Source organism: Balaenoptera musculus, chromosome 2 (assembly GCF_009873245.2).
Source record: "Balaenoptera musculus isolate JJ_BM4_2016_0621 chromosome 2, mBalMus1.pri.v3, whole genome shotgun sequence".
Taxonomy (NCBI): Eukaryota; Metazoa; Chordata; class Mammalia; order Artiodactyla; family Balaenopteridae; genus Balaenoptera; species Balaenoptera musculus.
Window position 1 is genome coordinate 143,121,256 of NC_045786.1, and position 18,426 is coordinate 143,139,681.

At 41.7% G+C, this 18,426-nt stretch overlaps 2 protein-coding genes across 5 annotated transcripts in view; one reads left to right on the forward strand and one right to left on the reverse strand.

Annotated features, from left to right (window-relative positions):
* Positions 1-1,224, reverse strand: part of DCAF5 (DDB1 and CUL4 associated factor 5) — a 105,124-nt gene extending 103,900 nt beyond the window's left edge. Inside the window, exon 1 of one of the 2 annotated variants that reach the window (XM_036842461.1) lies at positions 849-1,224. In XM_036842461.1, the coding sequence (XP_036698356.1) occupies positions 849-1,062 (214 nt within the window). In that variant the 5' untranslated portion in view covers positions 1,063-1,224. The remainder of the gene's footprint in view (positions 1-848) is intronic. The other variant, XM_036842462.1, reaches the window with a different exon arrangement.
* Positions 1,225-1,356: 132 nt separating this feature from the next.
* Positions 1,357-18,426, forward strand: part of EXD2 (exonuclease 3'-5' domain containing 2) — a 98,004-nt gene continuing 80,934 nt past the window's right edge. For 2 of the 3 annotated variants that reach the window (XM_036844404.1, XM_036844408.1), the window contains exon 1: positions 1,358-1,816. The gene's annotated coding sequence lies outside the window, so the exon portion shown is untranslated. Of the gene's footprint in view, positions 1,817-18,426 lie in introns of all 3 variants that reach the window. The other variant, XM_036844409.1, reaches the window with a different exon arrangement.

Sequence of the window (18,426 nt, forward strand, 5' to 3'; positions counted from 1 at the left end):
GCCCAGCTGGGCGGGAGGAGGAGGCGCGGAGACCACCTGCAACGGCAGGCGCGGGGAAAGGGGGTGCGGGCTCGGGGCTCCAGCCAACAAGTCTCCCGGGGTCGTCCACCCCCCCACCCCCTGCCTCGCAAGTTGCGCATTCAAGTTCAGGCCGGTGCCCCTTGGCCTCCAGAGCCCTCGGCACTCCCAAATCCATAAGAAAAACAAGACACGGAAGAGGCCACCCCAGGACCCGAGGAGATGGCGCTGGGCCCCTGAGGGCGACGAGGGGGCGGCCCAAGGGAACCCGCTCATCACCTCCCCTCCGTTCACCCGGAGTCGCAGCCCCGACCCCTCCGGCGGCCGACCCTGTCACCGCCCGGCCCCCGGCCCCAAGGCCCCTTCCCGGGACGCCGGAGACAGGGGCTCGAGCTCCCCCACGCCGCCCCCGGCATCCGGCGTGCCTCGGCCTCCTCCCCCACCAAATCGCTCAAATGCCCCCAGCACCTTTTAAAGTACGCGGAGGAAGAGTTTCCCATCAAACTTTGTCAAGCGGTAACCTCGCCCCTCTCCCCGACCCACACTTCCACCGCAGTCATGAGGAGAGATCACTTTACACTTGGGATAAAGCGAATTAAGGACCTGTCAACCATTTTAGGTCTTTTTTATAGAAGACATCCTCTCCTTCCCCTCTCTCCCTCCCTCCCCCGCCAGGGTTTTAATTTGACACCCACCTTCCCACCGCCGAAGGGGGGGTTGAGGAGGGAGGGGGTGGGGACGGAGGGCAGGAGGAGGGTGGCGAGGGAAAGCGGAAAGGGGAGGTTGGAAGGGGGCCGGGAGGCGCGGGGAGGGGAAGGGGGTTGATTTACCTGAGACCAGCCACTGGCCTCCATTGTTGGAGAATTCAATGGCATTGACACAGCCGAAGTGGCCCAGGAGGTCCTTCTTGTAGAGGTTTCTGCAGCCTCGCAGGCGTCTCCTCTGAAAGTCCTGAGTGAGCAGGGGGTCCCCATGCAAGCCCCGTTGGGACAAGAAGCCCACCACTGACCTCATGCTGCCCCCCAGGCCAGCTCTCCTCTTCATGCTGGAACCGCCGCCGCCGCCGCCGCTCGCGCCGCCGCCCCTCCCTCGGCCTCACGCGCGGCCGGCGCTCTCCCCCCACCCGACCCTCCCCCCGCGCTGCGATCCGGATGGTTCTTTAACCAGCCATAGCAGACGGAGCGAGGTGTGCAGACACTCGGTGGCGTTCGCGGCTTCCTGACGGTCCCCTCCCTCCCCTTCCCCCTCCCCTAGGCTCCTCCCTCTCCTTCTCCGCCTCCTCCAGCAGCTGATCCGCAGCTGCGGCCGTGCTTCCGCGAAGCGCGCGGCCCTTCCGCCGGCGGCGGCGGGGGCCAGGGAACGCGGGTGGCGGCGGCCCCTCCCCCGCCACGGGTTGAGGGCCGGAAGAACTCGGGCGGCTGGCCTCTAGACCGCGGGCGACGGCTCGGCTTTCCCGCCGCAGCTCCTCCCCGCGCGAGGAGCGGGGTCGCTCTGGGCGGAGGCCGGGCTGCACCCCCTGAGCGGTGCACTCTGTGAAGTTGGAGGCGCGCAACGATCAAAGTGGCCGCGGGGCTGCGGACTCGCCTTCCTCCACCGGAGGCCGGCTGTCCATCGCCGCGGCGAGTGTGCTCCCGGCTCTTTATTTTCCGGTCCGGAAAATGCAGCCCGAGGTGGCAAAGAGGTGGAGGGAGGACTGCGGGCAGAGGCTCCGGTTGTTCTCCCTCAGTTCGCCTCATCCTTGGCCCGCCCGAGCCCTGTCCAAGGGAAAGGAACCAGGAGTTAGGACTGGACACTCGGGGTAAGGTTGCTGGGGGCCCCCCAAAGAAAGTTTTGACACTACCCCCGCCCCATCCAGTTTCCTAATTTTCCCTTCTTCCAGCCATTCAGTGAAAAAGGCTAAACTGGGTTCCATCGGTTAGATGATGAAGTGGTATATGGGGAAAAAAGCGGGGGGGCGGGGGGGAGGAATTTTTAACTGAAAAGAAAATTGCCAAAACCGAGTTGAGAAAGCTCAGGTAAGCAGAAAGTACTTCTGTTCATTAGTTCCAGGTACGTCTGCAAGACACAAGATGCATTATTCGAAAATAGAAATATATGTTATTTAATTGGGTGCGGTCAGCCCCTCTTCAAGGCCTTGAGTGTGGAGCTCTTAGGCTGTACAGCTGTTAACCAGCAGGCCAGAAGTAGCTGCACTACAGTCGTCTGGGAGCCTCCGCGGTGACCCCAGTGAGGAGTCAGGGTGTTAAGTGCCTTGGAATATTAATGGAATATTATTTCCCTAAACAGGAAAATGTGTAATACTTTCTTTTAAAAAGTTTAATTCTCAGGATGCTTCATAGTGTTTCTTCATCATAATAGCACCATAAAGATCAGTAGTGGTATACCAGCTTGATTATAACCAACATCTTTTCTTCATAGCAATGTCTTAATGTGTAATTAAGCATGTATTTTTGTGATTATATCAGCCTGTTCCCCCTGTAAGTTCTCTGAGAGCAGGGACCATGCCTATTCTGCTCATGGGTATATGGCCAGAGCTAGCACATGCTGGAACTGAGTAGCCACTCAAATATTTGTTGAATACATGAATGAAGTCAGGGAAAGGGGAAGAATTAGGAGGGGAAGGTAATGCATCAGTGTCAGATGCATTGGGTTTGAGGTATCTGCGCTTCATTCCAGTGGAGATGATTTCAAAGCCAGTTTCCCATCTCACTGGTCCTTTGCTTGACCTACTCAATCCACACATTCAAAAACAGGGAGCCCTCTGGCTCCTTCCAATTAATAGGACATCATTTATACCTACTTTATTTTGCCTGGGGTGGGGTGGATGTGCACAGTAATGATGTGGTTGAAGTGGCCTTTACTGTGGCAATATACGACACCCTCCTCTCCCCTCTCAAGCACATACTTCTTCTCCACAATTTTAAATATGACTCGCTTTTCCCCAATCCCTGGAATAACTGTCCCATTTATCTCAGCCTAAAAATAGACCAGGATCCGATCACAAGCCAGCCCAATTCTAGGACCTTGCTGGAAACTTCCTTAACTGTTCAGTGACCAGCCAGGACAGCAATGTAGGGACCTCTCAGTCTGTTTATATCCTACTGCTAGTCTGGGCAGCTTTTTGTAAGGAGAGTGCAGAAAATCTCTCTTATTCATGTAATTAGAGTTGCCAGATAAAATGCAGGATGCCCAGTTCTGTATGAATTTCAGATAAACAATGAATAATTTTTTAGCATAAGTATGTCCCACGTAGTATTTGAGATATACTGAAATTATTATTCATTGTTTATCTGAAATTCAAATTTAATTGGGCATCATGTATTTTTGTTTGCTAAATCTGGCAACCCTAACTATAATATAACCCAGCTTCCGAAGATCAAGCCCCACCATAGCTGTTTCCTTTTATTATGAATTTGACATAGTCCCTTGTGTCATTTATTGCAAACTAATAATGTTGTACATAACTATATAACACAAACATTTAATTAACTTCAATGACCATATGAGCTTGGCCTTTTTGATATAGGCATTTATTGTAAAAAAAAAAAAGAAAAAAAAGCCAGTGTACTTAGCTTAAAAATAGCAAATGAGGGCTTCCCTGGTGGCGCAGTGGTTGGGAATCTGCCTGCCAATGCAAGGGACACGGGTTCGAGCCCTGGTCTGGGAAGATCCCACATGCGGCGGAGCAACTAAGCCCGTGAGCCACAACTACTGAGCCTGAGCGTCTGGAGCCTGTGCTCCGCAACAAGAGAGGCCACGACAGAGAGAGGCCCGCGCACCGCGATGAAGAGTGGCCCCCGCTCGCCGCAACTGGAGAAAGCCCTCGCACAGAAACGAAGACCCAACACAGCCAAAGATAAATATAAATTAATTAATTAATTAAAGAAACGTTTAAAAAAAAATACTTTAAAAAAAAATAGCAAATGAAATTGGACTCCTGAGTAATCTCTCCAGTACATAGACTATGTGGAGGAAGAGGGAGAAAAAGTAAAAAATTCATATGTTTCTTACCTAGGCCAAGAAACTTCTGTATATTAACATTCACATTCAGAAAGCCTGGAAACACTGTTTTGAAAATTCATTCTGGAAAAACCAAGATATGGAAATTACTGAACATGGGAAGTCTTAATTAATTGCTCCACCATGAGTTGAATACTGATTAAACATAGAATTGCCAGAAATTCATTTACTCTTTGACTTCTATTTTGCTTGGCCGTGATATCCCTAAAGAAAAAGTAAAGAATCTTTAAAAGCACTAGATGCTAAGGAAATGTTCAAACATTAGAAATTGTTTGTTTAAAAAAAAAACCTAAGAAAATGCTAAGCCCTTTCTCACACATTTACTAAATTTTAGCATATTAAGGGCTATGTATGGATACTAGCATCTCAGAAATTATTCACTTCAGAATATTTTCAACTTTAAAATAAAATAAACTGCTACTCATAGATAAGAGATATTAATTTAGACAACGATCAATGCGTCAAATATATGTATAATTTAACTGTAATGTCATTTAAATTTTAAAGGATAAGTTGTTTATTGGTCATTTCAAACAGACAACAGTCAATTTTAATTTTGGGGAAAAAAAGAAATATCTATTTAAATGCAAATTCCTCCGACAAGATCTATAGGACATACATCCATTCTTTTTAAATAATAACTTAAGGGCTTCCCTGGTGGCACAGTGGTTAAGAATCCGCCTGCCAATGCAGGGCACACGGGTTCGAGCCCTGGTCCAGGAAGATCCCACATGCCGTGGAGCAACTAAGCCTGTGCCCCACAAGTACTGAGCCTGCGCTCTAGAACCCGCGAGCCACAAGTACTGAGCCTGCATGTTGCAACTACTGAAGCCCGCGCACCTGGAACCAGTGCTCCACAACAAGAAAAGCCACTGCAATGAGAAGCCCGCGCACCGCAACGAAGAGTAGCCCCCACTTGCTGCAACTAGAGAAAGCCTGCATGCAGCAACGAAGACCCAACGCAGCCTAAAATAAATAAATTTTTAAAAATGATAATAATTGTATTAGATATAATTGATATACCATAAAATTCACGTTTTTAAAGTTCACAATTCAGTGGCTTTTGGTATATTCACAAAGTGGTGCAACCATTACCACTATCTAATTTCAGAACATTTTCATTACCCCAAAGAGAAACCCCATTCACATTAGCAGTCACTCCCCACTCCTCCCTCTTAGCTCCTGGCAACCACTAATCTATTTACTATCTCTGGGTTTGCCTATTCTGGACATTTCATATGGGTGGAATCATATAATATGTGGTCTTTGTGTCTGGCCTCATTCATTTAACAGTGTTTTCAAGGTTTATATTTGTTGTAGCATGTGTCAGTACTCTATTTGTTTCTTAGACCAAATTATATTCAGTTGTATGGACAATACCACATTTTGTTTCTCCATTCTTCAGTTGATAGGCATTTGGGCTGGTTCCACTTTTTCGCCATTATGAATAATGCTGCTATTAACATTTGTGTACAAATTTTTGTGTGGACGTGTTTTCATTTCTCTTGGGTATATATACCTAGTAGTGGAATTGCTGGGTTATATGGTAACTCTGTGTTTAACTTCGTGAGGAACTTCCAAACTGTTTTCCAAAGCAACTGACCATTTTACGTTTCCACCAGCAACGTAACATGGTTCCAGTTTTTTCATATCCTTCCCAATGCCTGTTATTGTCTATCTTTTTTTTTTTAATTATAGCCATACAAGTGGGTGAAATGGTTTCCCATTATGGTTTTGATTTGCAATTCTGTGATGGCCTTTGATGTTGAGCATACTTTCATGTGCTTATTGGCCAGTTGTATATCTTCTTTGGAGAAATGTCTATTCAGATCCTTTGCCCATTTAAAAATTATTTGTCCTTTTATTGCTGAGTTGTAAGAGTTCTTTACATACTTTAGACACAAGTCCCTTATCAGATTATAATTTTTATATATGTTTTCTCATATTGTGAGTTGTCTTTTCATTTTCTTGATTGTATCCTTTGAATCACAAAAGTTTAAAAATTTTGATAAGGTCTAATTACGTATTTTTCTTTTGTTACTTGTACTTTTGGTGCCATATCTGAGAAACCCACCTAACCCAAAGTTACAAAGATTTACTTCTATACTACTTCTAAGAGCTTTATAGTCTTAACCCTTACATTTAGGTCTATGATCCATTTTGAGTTAATTTTTATATATAGTGTGAGCTAAGGGTCCAACTTTATTCCTTTCCATGTGGACATCTAATCATCCCAACACCATTTTTTAAAAAGACTGTTCTTTCCTTCATTGAATTGCTAGTGTATGGGCTTCCCTGGTGGCGCAGTGGTTAAGAATCTGCTTGTCAATGCAAGGAACACGGGTTAGAGCCCTGGTCCGGGAAGATCCCACATGCCGCGGAACAACTAAGCCCATGCGCCACAATACAGAGCCTGCATACCACAACTACTGAAGCCCGAGTGCCTAGAGCCCATGCTCCGCAACAAGAGAAGCCACCGCAATGAGAAGCCCATGCACCACAACAAAGAGTAGCCCCCGCTCGCCGCAACTAGAGAAAGCCCATGCGCAGCAACAAAGACCCAATGCAGCCAAAAATAAATAAATAAATTTTTTAAAATTGCTAGTGTATAGATACACAATAGATTTTTGTATATTGACCTTGTATCCTGCAAATTTACTTAACTCATTTATTAGCTCTAACTGGTAGGTAGGTTTCTTAAAACTTTTATGTACAAAATCATGTCACGGGCTAATAGAAATCCTTTTACATCTTCCTTTTCAATCCACGTTCCGTTTATTTCTTTTTTTTTATCTAATTGCCTTGGCTAGAACCTCTAATGCAATGTTGAATAGAAGTAGTAAGAGCAGACATCTTGTCTTGTTCCTAATATTAGTCACCATTAAATATTATGTTAGCTGTGGATTTTACATGATTCTGTTATCAGGTTGCAGAACTTCCTTTTTATTCCTAGTCGTAGAATGTTTTTATCATGAAAGGATGTTGGATTTTGTCAAATGCTTTTTCTTTGTATGCTGAGATGACCATATGGTTTTTGTCCTTTATTAATATGATTTTCATATGTTAAACCAATCTTACATTCCTGAGATAAATTCTACTTGGTTATGGTGTTTAATCGTTTTTATATGTTGCTGGATTCACTTTGCTAGTATTTTGTTGAGGATTTTTGTGACTATCTTCATAGAAATGTTTGTTTTCAGTTTTCTTGTGATGTCTTTGGTTTTGGTATCAGGGTAATACTGGCCTTATAAAATGAGATGGAAGTCCATCAGCTATTTTTTGGAAAAGTTTGTGAAGGATTAGTGCTAATTCTTCTTTAAACATTTGGTAGGATTCACTAGGGAAGTCGCCTGGCCTGGGCTTTTCTTTGTGGGAAGGTTTTGATTACTGATTCGATCTCCTGTTATAGTTCTATTCAGATTTTCTATTTCTTCTTGATTCAGTTTTGGTAGTTTGGGTGTTTCTGGGAATTCATATTGCTTATCTACTTTGTTGGCATGTTAATAGTATTCCCTTAGAATTCTTTTTATTTCTGTAAAGTTGTAATAGCACCTCTTTCATTCCTGATTCTAGTAATTTGAGTCTTCTCTTTTTTTCTTGGTCAGTCCAGCTGTCTTGTCAATTTTGTTGATATTTTCAAAGAACAAACTTTTGGTTTTTGTTTATTCTCTCTATTGTTTTTTGCTTCTCTATTTTATTTATTTCTGCTCTAGTCTTTATTATTTCCTTCCCTCTGCTTGCTTTGGGTTTAGTCTTCTTTTTCTAATTTCTTAAATTGGAAGGTTATGTTGCTGATTTGAGATCTTTCTCTTTAATATAGATATTCACAGCTATTAATTTCTTTCTAAGCACTGTGTTAGCTGCATCCTATAAGTTTTTGTATGTTGTGTGTTTTCATTCATCTCAAGGTGTTTTCTGATTTCCCTTGTGATTTCTCCCATTAGTTAAGAATATATTGTTTAATTTCCACATATTGTGAACTTCCTAAAATTCCTTCTGTTATTAATTTCTAATACCTTTTTTTTTTTTTTTTGTCCACACCGTGCGGCTTGCGGGATTTTAGTTCCCTGACCGGGGATGGAACCTGTGCCCCCTGTAACCACTGGACCGCGAGGGAATTCCCTCTAATACATTTTTTAAAAGGGGCATTTTTCACAGGTCTTGAAGTGAGTTTCCAGTCTGTGACGTAATTGAATTCAGTAATTAAAGTCAGAGTATCATTTGTTACTAGAATTTTCAAATTACAATCCAACTTACTTTCCAGACATTTCGTTCAAGTTTTCCATGCATAATTCTTTTTAAAAAAATTTTTTTAACATCTTTATTGGAGTATAATTGCTTTACAATGGTGTGTTAGTTTCTGCTTTATAACATAGTGAATCAGTTATACATATACATATATCCCCATATCTCCTCCCTCTTGCATCTCCCTCACACCCTCCCTATCCCACCCCTCTAGGTGGACACAAAGCACCGAGCTGATCTCCCTGTGCTATGCGGCTGCTTCCCACTAGCTATCTATTTTACATTTGGTAGTATATATAAGTCCATGCCACTCTCTCACTTTGTCCCAGCTTACCCTTCCCCCTCCCCGTGTCCTCAAGTTCATTCTCTGCGTCTGCATCTTTATTCCTGTCCTGTCCCTAGGTTCTAACCATTTTTTTTTTTTTTAGATTCCATATATATGTGTTAACATATGGTATTTGTTTTTCTCTTTCTGACTTACTTCACTCTGTATGACAGACTCTAGGTCCATCCACCTCACTACAAATAACTCAATTTCATTTCTTTTTATGGCTGAGTAATATTCCATTGTATATATATGCCACATCTTCTGTATCCATTCATCTGTCAATGGACACTTAGGTTGCTTCCATGTCCTGGCTATTGTAAATAGAGCTGCAGTGAACATTGTGGTACATGACTCTTTTTGAATTATGGTTTTCTCAGGGTATATGCCCAGTAGTGGCATTGCTGGGTCATATGGTAGTTCTATTTTTAGTTTTTTAAGGAACCTCCATACTGTTCTCCATAGTGGCTGTATCAATTTACATTCCCACCAACAGGGCAAGAGGGTTCCGTTTTCTCCACACCCTCTCCAGCATTTATTGTTTGTAGATTTTTTGACGATGGCCATTCTGACCGGTGTGAGGTGATACCTCATTGTAGTTTTGATTTGCATTTCTCTAATGATTAGTGATGTTGAGCATTCTTTCATGTGTTTGTTAGCAATCTGTATATCTTCTTTGGAGAAATGTCTATTTAGGTCTTCTGCCCATTTTTGGATTGGGTTGTTTGTTTTTTTGATATTGAGCTGCATGAGCTGCTTGTAAATATTGGAGATTAATCCTTTGTCAGTTTCCATGCATAATTCTTCATGATGAATAAAGAAATCCAGTTTGAAATAACCTTTATGGAGTGAAAGTGAACAGAAATTCTCAATGGCTGGGATTATTCATTTGATATTTACTCAGTGGTATCTTCTGTGCTGTTCTATGCCAACCATCTGGGTTTTGTATATTTGAAGCTTTCTTGACAAAATCATCATGAGCCAGCTGTTTTCACTTATTTTTAATTTTAGGTTTCCACATGAATTACCCCTGGTGAGTGGGTTAAAACAGTTATTGTTTATTGCACTGGGTATGTAGTCACATAGCCAAGATTTCTTTTCTAGAGATGGTTCCATGGATATATAATGTTTATTGAGCATCTTCAGTCTGCTAAACACCATTTAGAAAATAAAATTGGGCAATGCCCCTTCCCTAAAGTAAAATATACCGAAGGAGAAGCAAGAAGATTCTTTGATAAAGATGTCGAATATAAATTGTCGTTGTGGGTTCAGTGGTAATAGAGGACAGGCTCCTGGAAAATGAACTGATCACGAGGGAAGTCCCTCATGGTTTGTTTTGATTACCATTGAATCTACAGCATCAAGAAGAGGTCCTGGGGCTTCCCTGGTGGCGCAGTGGTTAGGAATCCGCCTGCCAATGCAGGGAACATGGGTTCGTGCCCCGGTCCGGGAAGATCCCACATGCCGCGGAGCGGCTAGGCCCGTGAGCCACAACTACTGAGCCTGCGCGTCTGGAGCCTGTGCTCCGCAACGGGAGAGGCCGCGACGGTGAGAGGCCCGCGCACCGCGATGAAGAGTGGCCCCCACTCGCGGCAACTGGAGAAAGCCCTTGCACAGAAGCGAAGACCCAACACAGCCAAAAATAAATAAATAAATAAATAAATAAAAACAACCTCCCTCAGCCCCTAGTTTCTGAGGCTTCTTCATTAAAAAAAAAAAAGAAGAGGTCCTGGTCACTAGTTGTTAGGTGAACGAATCTTCCTGAAATGTCCCTGCTCAAGACTCTCTTCTCTGTCATATCAGGTCCAGACTCCTTTATCTGCCTATCAAGTCCCTCCATGATTTGTCTCCACCATATCTATAATCATATTTCCTGTTACTCCTCATCACACATCCACCAAGTAGGCTGGTAGCCCATTCTTCCCTACATACCTATATGCTCACACTACTCTACCAAATCCTATACATATTTTGAGGTCCACTTCATCCATTCAAATCCTATATATGCTTTGAGGTCCTCTTCTTCCACGAGCCTCTTTTCTGACAATTTTAGGCCACATTAGTTTTCCTTTTCTAAGATTCCTGTTACGGTTACACTTAGCATCACAGTTTACCATTTAAATGTTTAATATTTCTATATGCCTGTGTAGTTTTAAAAAGTACTTCACATACTTTTTTTAGCTTTGTAACAATCCTGTGTGGTTGGACACAAATTATTATTCATTAACTCCAGAAATGTTTTCGAGCATTTACAATGTACCAATGCCCTAGGAAGACACAAGGAATATAATAGTGGGTAAAAAAAGAAGACCCTGACCAATGTTCATAATACTTATGAGACAGAGACAGACTTTAATCAAATAATAATGCAGTAAATGTAAGATTACAATACTAACAATTGCTAACATTTACATTTATTGAGCATTTATTATGTGGCTGGCACTGTTCCAAGTCCTTTACAGATATTAACTCATTTTATGTTCTCAACCACCCTATGAAGAAAGTATTATTATTCTATGTTACACATGAGGAAAATTACAGTTATGGTACATAAAAGTGTGTGGTAACTCAGTTTCCGTATATAACAAATTCTTATTGGTAGAACCCTTAGATCAGTGACTGATGTGTAGTAAACATGTCTGAGTATTAGCTATTATGATGATGATGGTGAGAGATTAAAATGGGAGAATCCTATTAGAGACATTAAGGGGAGCTATGATCTGAAGGAAAGGCAGGTGTGAATGTGGCCAAGTGGGCAGTTGGGTGGCCGTGTTCCAAGCAAAGGCAACACAGCACATGCAAAGGCTCTGGGGGCAGAGGGGGTGGAGGGAGACCTAGAAGGCACTCATTGTGGCTGAAGCACAGCTGGAATGGAACATGATATCAGATGAGGATGCAGCCTAGATTCTGCAGGGGCCTGGCCATGTTGAAGATTTTAGTCTTTAAGAGTCACCGAAGGGTTTTTAACAGGGGCTTATATGATCAGATATGCATTTTATAAGATTGTTTTCGCTACTATGAGGAGAAAGGATCAGAGGGGGCTGAGAGTGGATTAGAGTAGATGATTAGGAAGATTTACAGTAGTACACAGGGAGAGAATATGGTAGCTTAGACAAATCTAATGAAAGTAGAGTTAGAAGTAAATGGATCTAATATCAAAAGATAGAATTTGGTGATGGATTGGAGAGATTAGGGGTTGAGGGACAAGACATCAGGGCCTAGGTTTTTGTATAACTGTTCATTGAAATAAAACTCCTGGAAAAGTCTAAGTTTTGAGGGAAAAAATCATGAGTTCAGTTATATATACATTGAATTTGAGATGCCTCTGAGACTTCCAAGAAGAATTGATAAGTAACCTGAGTTCAGATGCATGGTCAAGGCAGAGGTCATTGATAAAGAGGTGGTGGTAAAGTCCTAGGCAGGGACAAGAATATTCAGAAGTATTAAGCGGAAAGAAAAGAAAAGAAGGCCTAGAACCGAGCTTTGAGAGATGCTTGTGGTTAATGCATGGATAGAGGATGATATACTTACAAGGAGTCAGAAGGAGTGGTCAGAAGGATAAGAAAAAAACTGTGAGAGTACTGTCATGGAAGCTGGAAAAGAGAGCATTTCAAGAAGGGAGAGTGGTCAAATTGTCTCAGTTGTTGTTGGAAAGTCAATAAGATGACTGAAAAATGTTGGATTTGTTGACACTAAGATTTTATCAGTGAGCCATAAGTGATCTCAATCAGAGGTTCTTCATGGGTTTGATAACGCAGGACCCCAGAGGGGAATTGGCTGAACGGTGAGTGAAAGGAAAGGAAATGAAGGCAGTTAGAGGAGTAGCTAGAAGGGAAGGTAAGATCCAGGAAGGGTTTTGTTTTGTTTTCTTTAACAGAAAAAAAAAAAAAAAAAAAAAAATGAGAATGTTTAAAACCATTGAGAAGGATCCTATTCAGAGGAAAAAAAAAAATTGAAAAAGATACATAGATGAAACCAGACTGTATAGGGAAGAGTTCTGAGAAGGCAGGGTTGGGGGAATCCAAAACACAGGAAACGAATTTGGCCCTAATTAGGAGGAAAGACAGCTCCTCCATTAAAACAGGAGGGAAGGAAAACAGGCTGGTGAAAGTAGGATTATATGTTTAGTACTAAGAAGGTGGAGAATGGGATAGTTTCTATTTTTTCAGGAAAGTCAGTTGAACTTCCACTGGACAGAATTTATTTTGCCTTGTTATCAGTTAAATACAGTTTACATAAGTTGTAAAATACCTCAAAGGCAATAAAAGGCTAGAATCAGATAACGTGGAAAGGTCTGCTCTAAAGAATGCAGTTTTCCATTGGAAACACCAGTTATATTTTTTGCTTCTTCCAAATTTCAGTACGCCTCTCATCCCAGAGGTATGTGGAACCTGAGAGTATAAACAGCACCATTTGGGTGGGGCAACAGGAAAATAATGTCCTCAAGGGAGAGTCAGATTTTAATAAAGATAAGAAATTGAAGAGAAAGCTTGACAATGCAAGGGCTTTTGCAGGCTGTGGATAATAAGTTCCAGAGGGCACAGTGGAAGAGTTTGGAAGGTAGGCCCCACCGTAAGTTTGTCAGATAAAACACTAGAAACCAGTTAATTTTTTTTTTTTTTTTTTTTTTTTTTTTTTTTGGCTGTGTTGGGTCTTCGTTGCTGTGCGCGGGCTTTCTCTAGTTGCGGTGCGCGGGCTTCTCATTGTGGTGGATTCTCTTGTTGCGGAGGATGGGCTCTAGGCACGCGGGCTTCACTAGTTGTGGCTCGCAGGCTCTAGAGTGCAGGCTCAGTAGCTGTGGCGCATGGGCTTCGTTGCTTCGTGGCATGTGGGATCTTCCTGGACCAGGGCTCGAACCCTTGTCCCCTGCATTGGCAGACAGTTTTTTAACCACTGAGCCATCAGGGAAGCCCGAAGCCAGTTAATTTTTGAATTTCAGATAAATAAAGAATAGGGGTTGAAAAATATATGTCCTGTTGTTTTTATTTTTATTTTGCTTTTTTGTTTTGCTAAATCTAGTAACTCTACCCTAAGGGCACATTTGTCATGTCTGGAGAAGTTTTTTGATTGTCACAACTGTGGGGGGAAGGGTGCTATTGGGATCTGGTGGGTTGAAGCCAGGGATGCTGCCAGATATCTTACAATGCACAGGACAGCCCCCACAGAAAGAATTTTCCAGCCAAAATGTCAATAGTGCTCAAGTTGAGACACCATGTATTTGAACAATGATCTATAAATTTTTTATCACGAACTCTCCTTTAAACATTTAACATGCACCCATGTTATATGTATATAATGTAATACTGTCCTAATATATTATGTACATTTTTAAATCACAAAAAAGTTTAAAAATTTAAAAACTAAAGGATGAGATGAAGCTGGAATAAACACACTATTTTAAAATATAAATTTTATTTATTTTCTATACGAAAAGCGCTTTTTGCTCCCATGAACTTTTTTTTTTTTAAGCAAAAGCAATCTGATTGACTTTGCTTTATTTTTGAAATGGTGGTTTAACACACTATGATCTTATGATTTCAGAAGTTTGCCTCTATGATCTGTTTATTACTTCGTTTTAATGGAAATGAAACTCACAAAACTATAAAGGATCCAAACGGAAAATAGCTGGCTGGGCTTACTCAAACATGAAATTAATTTTTCAGTCCCATTGAATTTTACTGAAATTAATCTAGTTATTTATTTATTTATTTATGGCTGTGTTGGGTCTTCATTTCTGTGCAAGGGCTTTCTCTAGTTGCGGCAAGTGGGGGCCACTCTTCATCGCGGTGCGCTGGCCTCTCACTATCGCGGCCTCTCTTGTTGCGGAGCACAGGCTCCAGACGCGCAGGCTTGTGGCTCACAGGCCTAGTCGCTCCGTGGCATGTGGGATCTTCCCAGACCAGGGCTCGAACCCGTGTCCCCTGCATTGGCAGGCAGATTCTCAACCACTGCGCCACCAGGGAAGCCCAATCTAGTTAATTTTTATCTTCTATGATATCAGTCAGTTACACTTGCAAATTAATCAGAAGATGTTATATTTTTAGCAAATATATTTAAAATTCACTGAATCTCTTTTATTTGGAAGATTCTTAAACACAGTAGAGAACTATTTCCAAGGTTTTATGCATGCAAATATGAACATTTTTTAAGTGACATACTTCTATGTTTTTTGGCCAAAAAAAAAAAAACCCTACCAAAATAGAAAGACTTCTAAATATCATTTTTCAAAATATTCATTTGCAGTAGCTTTCAAAAAGCAGTTGTTTGTCACTCATTACACTATCAACTTTATCTTGAAGGAAAAGAGTTTAAAACATTGTTTTTTAGTATCTATAGAGCTGCATACTACTGACAGACACCTTATCATCATTAACATCATCAACATTTGAAAAAGTTAGCAAATTCGAATGCTCATTTTTTTTGTAAAAGAAAAGTATACATTATCCCTCACCACTGTCTTCCCCAGCAGAAAAAAAGAAAAATGTAAGTTATTTGTAGGTTCTGACAACTATTTTAATACTCTGACAAGAAACACTTAGCAAATCTCTGAGCGAAGCCCAATATCTTTGTCAGCAATCCCCTTTTCACCATAGACCACTGTATTATGAAGATTCTGCTACATAAAAGTCTTGGTTCTATAAAAATGAACATACTGATGTCATCGCTTAAGCACAAAAAGTATAATATGGATAAGCACTATCAATCCGTTTGCACTGTGGAGCTCCTGTGTCTCCCTGAAGATACCAAAATGACTCATAGCCAGCTGACATCCAGACCAAATAAGGATGCCAGTGTCCAGCTGTATATTGAATAGTAGCAAAGCTGAATTTCTTTATTATTGTTTTAGCCTTAAAAAGTATAAATAGAAATCTAACATTTTTTGTTAATATCCCAGTATACCATCACGCACACCCAGGATGTGCCCGTCCTACTCCACCGTGGGGACCATTACGTTAGAGGATGGTGTAGCTTGAGACCATTTCCACTTCTTTGCTGAGGTATGTGAGGCCAAGACAGACTGAAGTCAGAGAGACCTGGGTTAGAGCTTCCTAAAATGGCTCCATCGTTCATCAGCTGTGCAGTCTTGTGCAAATTACGTAATTTCTGTGCTTCTGTTTCTGTATTTGTAAAATGGAATAATATTGTAAAGTGGAGATAATAATACCTCATGGGACTGAAGTGAGGATTAAATAAAATAATGTTAACATAACCATGCCACCTCTCCTAAACACTCACAAATTGAGCCTACTCCCCAAGCCCTTGCCCTCAGCCTTGGCCTACCCGTCTGCTTCACAAGGATCACAGAGGCCATCAGTTGAGAACTCCCTCAATTTCAGGCCTCCTCATGGAGGCCTCTTATCACTGCTCTTATCCAAGCACAGTGCTTTCACTGTGCAGTAGAACCATCTCATGTTACCTCCTCACATACTTTGTTCGATTAATTATCCTTTCTCCTATATATTAACCAAACCATCCAATTCTATTGGCTTTTCCCCCTAAGTTGACAAATATGTTCAAGTGTCTCCCAACATTGAAAAACATTTTTAAACTTAGGTAATAAGTTAAAATCCATATTTATGCTCTCCCCAAATGTCTGAGAGGAAACCATGAATAACAGTTTTGTTTAGTATTTATAACTCTACCTCATTGTTTAAAATTCCTGCATAACATAATGTTGCATAGTCAACAAATATCTCTTGCATGTCTACATTGTTCTAGGTACTGAGGGTATAGCAGTGAACAAGCTGGATAATATTCCCTGCCCTTCAGGAGCTTACTTTCTAAAGGGAGTGGAGCACAGAAAGTCAATAAGATAAACAAGTAAATATATATAATATGTTAAACGATGATAACTACTTTGAGGTTTAAATAGGGTGGAAAGAGAAAGCATCGCTGAGAAAAGTGACATTTGAATAAAGATTAAAAGGTCAAGGAGAAGCCCTCAGGGATATCTGGGAAAGAGCCTTCTAAGCAGAGAAGATAGCAAATGCAAATGTCCTGAGGCAGGAAGAATACTTGCCATGGAGTTACAGTTACAGTGTCTATATATAGGCAATGTTATTTACTTCTCATATTCAGTCCAAGGTCCTATCCGCATATATTGAAACCAAAAGACTAAATTGTAGGGAATTCCCTGGCAGTCCAGTGGTTAGGACTCTGTGCTTTCACTGCCGAGGACAATGCGGCGCGGCCAAAAAAAAAAGAAGACTAAATCGTAAAGTTAACAACCATCAGCAGTCCTTATGTAAAATAATAAGGGAAAATCAGGAGAGAGATTCTTTTTATGTACACACATAAAAAGCTGGAAGAAAATATGCATAGCTATTACTGTGCTCATTTCTGTAAGTGGTCACAAGGCCATAATTGACATTTATAAATGTTGTCTTCCACTGTCCATTCATTATTTCCTTTCCCTCACCTAGAACCTCTTTTTCTGGCCTGAGTTCTTTACCTGCTGGGATGAACCAAACTTTCATTCCTGAAGAATCTAAATGCGCTTCAGGGTCCTGCTTTTTTCTGGTTGCTCTAATTTTCCATTAATCTTTTCTATTAGATGTGGAAGTGCTGAAAGGCTTCCCAGAGAATCTCTTGGGTTCCAGAGAAACTCTTGGGTACCTGTGTAACAGATACCCAATTCCCCCTTGTAATTAGGATCAGTCACCTCACCCAGTTGAGCAATCCTTTTATTTTTTTGGCTGTGCCCCTTTCGGAATCTTAGTTCCCTGACTGAGGATTGAACCTGGGACCTAGCAGTGAAAGCGCTGAGTCCTAACTGCTGGACCGCCAGGGAATTCCCTTGAGTAATCCTTTCTTGGCTGTTGGTTCTGTGGCATGAGGAGCCCAAATTGGCTAGGGGTGCATCTAACTTCCCATTCAAAAGAACTATTATTGTGTTTCATGGTAGAAGCATTACTCTGTTGGGTACTAAGACCTCCAAACCAACAGAACTCAAAGTTGCAGACATGGGAAGTAAAAATTCTGGAAGGGGATTATTAGGTGTAAGAAAGAGAAAAGCCATTTCTACTTCCAACCCTTGATTTGTGGATACATGCATTCTGGCTGTAGAAGAAATAGCACTATATATTAAAGAATATATTGAATTTTATAAGATGATCCCAGTCTTTCAAGATGCTATCTCCCCACTGGCGAGGGTGCTGAAATCAAGCCATTAGTAGGCTATTCCAGCATTCCATCAGGCCATATGCTTTTGGATAATAAGGTATATGGAAAGATCAATGAATTTCATAGACATGAGCCCATTGTCACACTTCTTTTACAGTGAAATATGCTTCCCATTAGAAGCAACCCTGTATGAAACACCATTACAGTAAATAAGGCATTCTGTTCAAGTCTTGGATAGTGATGCCGGCAGAAGCACCATATGAGCAGGGAAGACAAATCCATACCCATAATATATGTCTATTCTGGGAAGGACAATTGCTGTTACATAAGGGGTCCAGTGTAATCAACTTGCTACCAGTTGGCTGACTGCTTCCCCTAGGAGTGTTGTATTGAGGGTCCAGTCTAAGTCTTTATCATAGGTGTGTTAGACTTGCTGAGGAGCTTACTTAGGTCAGACTTATTGAGGGGAAGTTGATGTTGCTGAGTCCACACGACTTGGCCACATTGTACTTGAGCTCATTGAGCAAACACTGTTGTGTCTGGAGAAAGAAATGAAGTGATATTCATACTAAGTGTCATCTTGTCCACCTGACTGAGAGCCTCCTCTGCAGTGGATGCCCTTTTGTGAGCATTTTTATGAGACACGTATTACATTCTGCTCATCTGAGAGGTCCATTCACATACCTCTTCCCCAT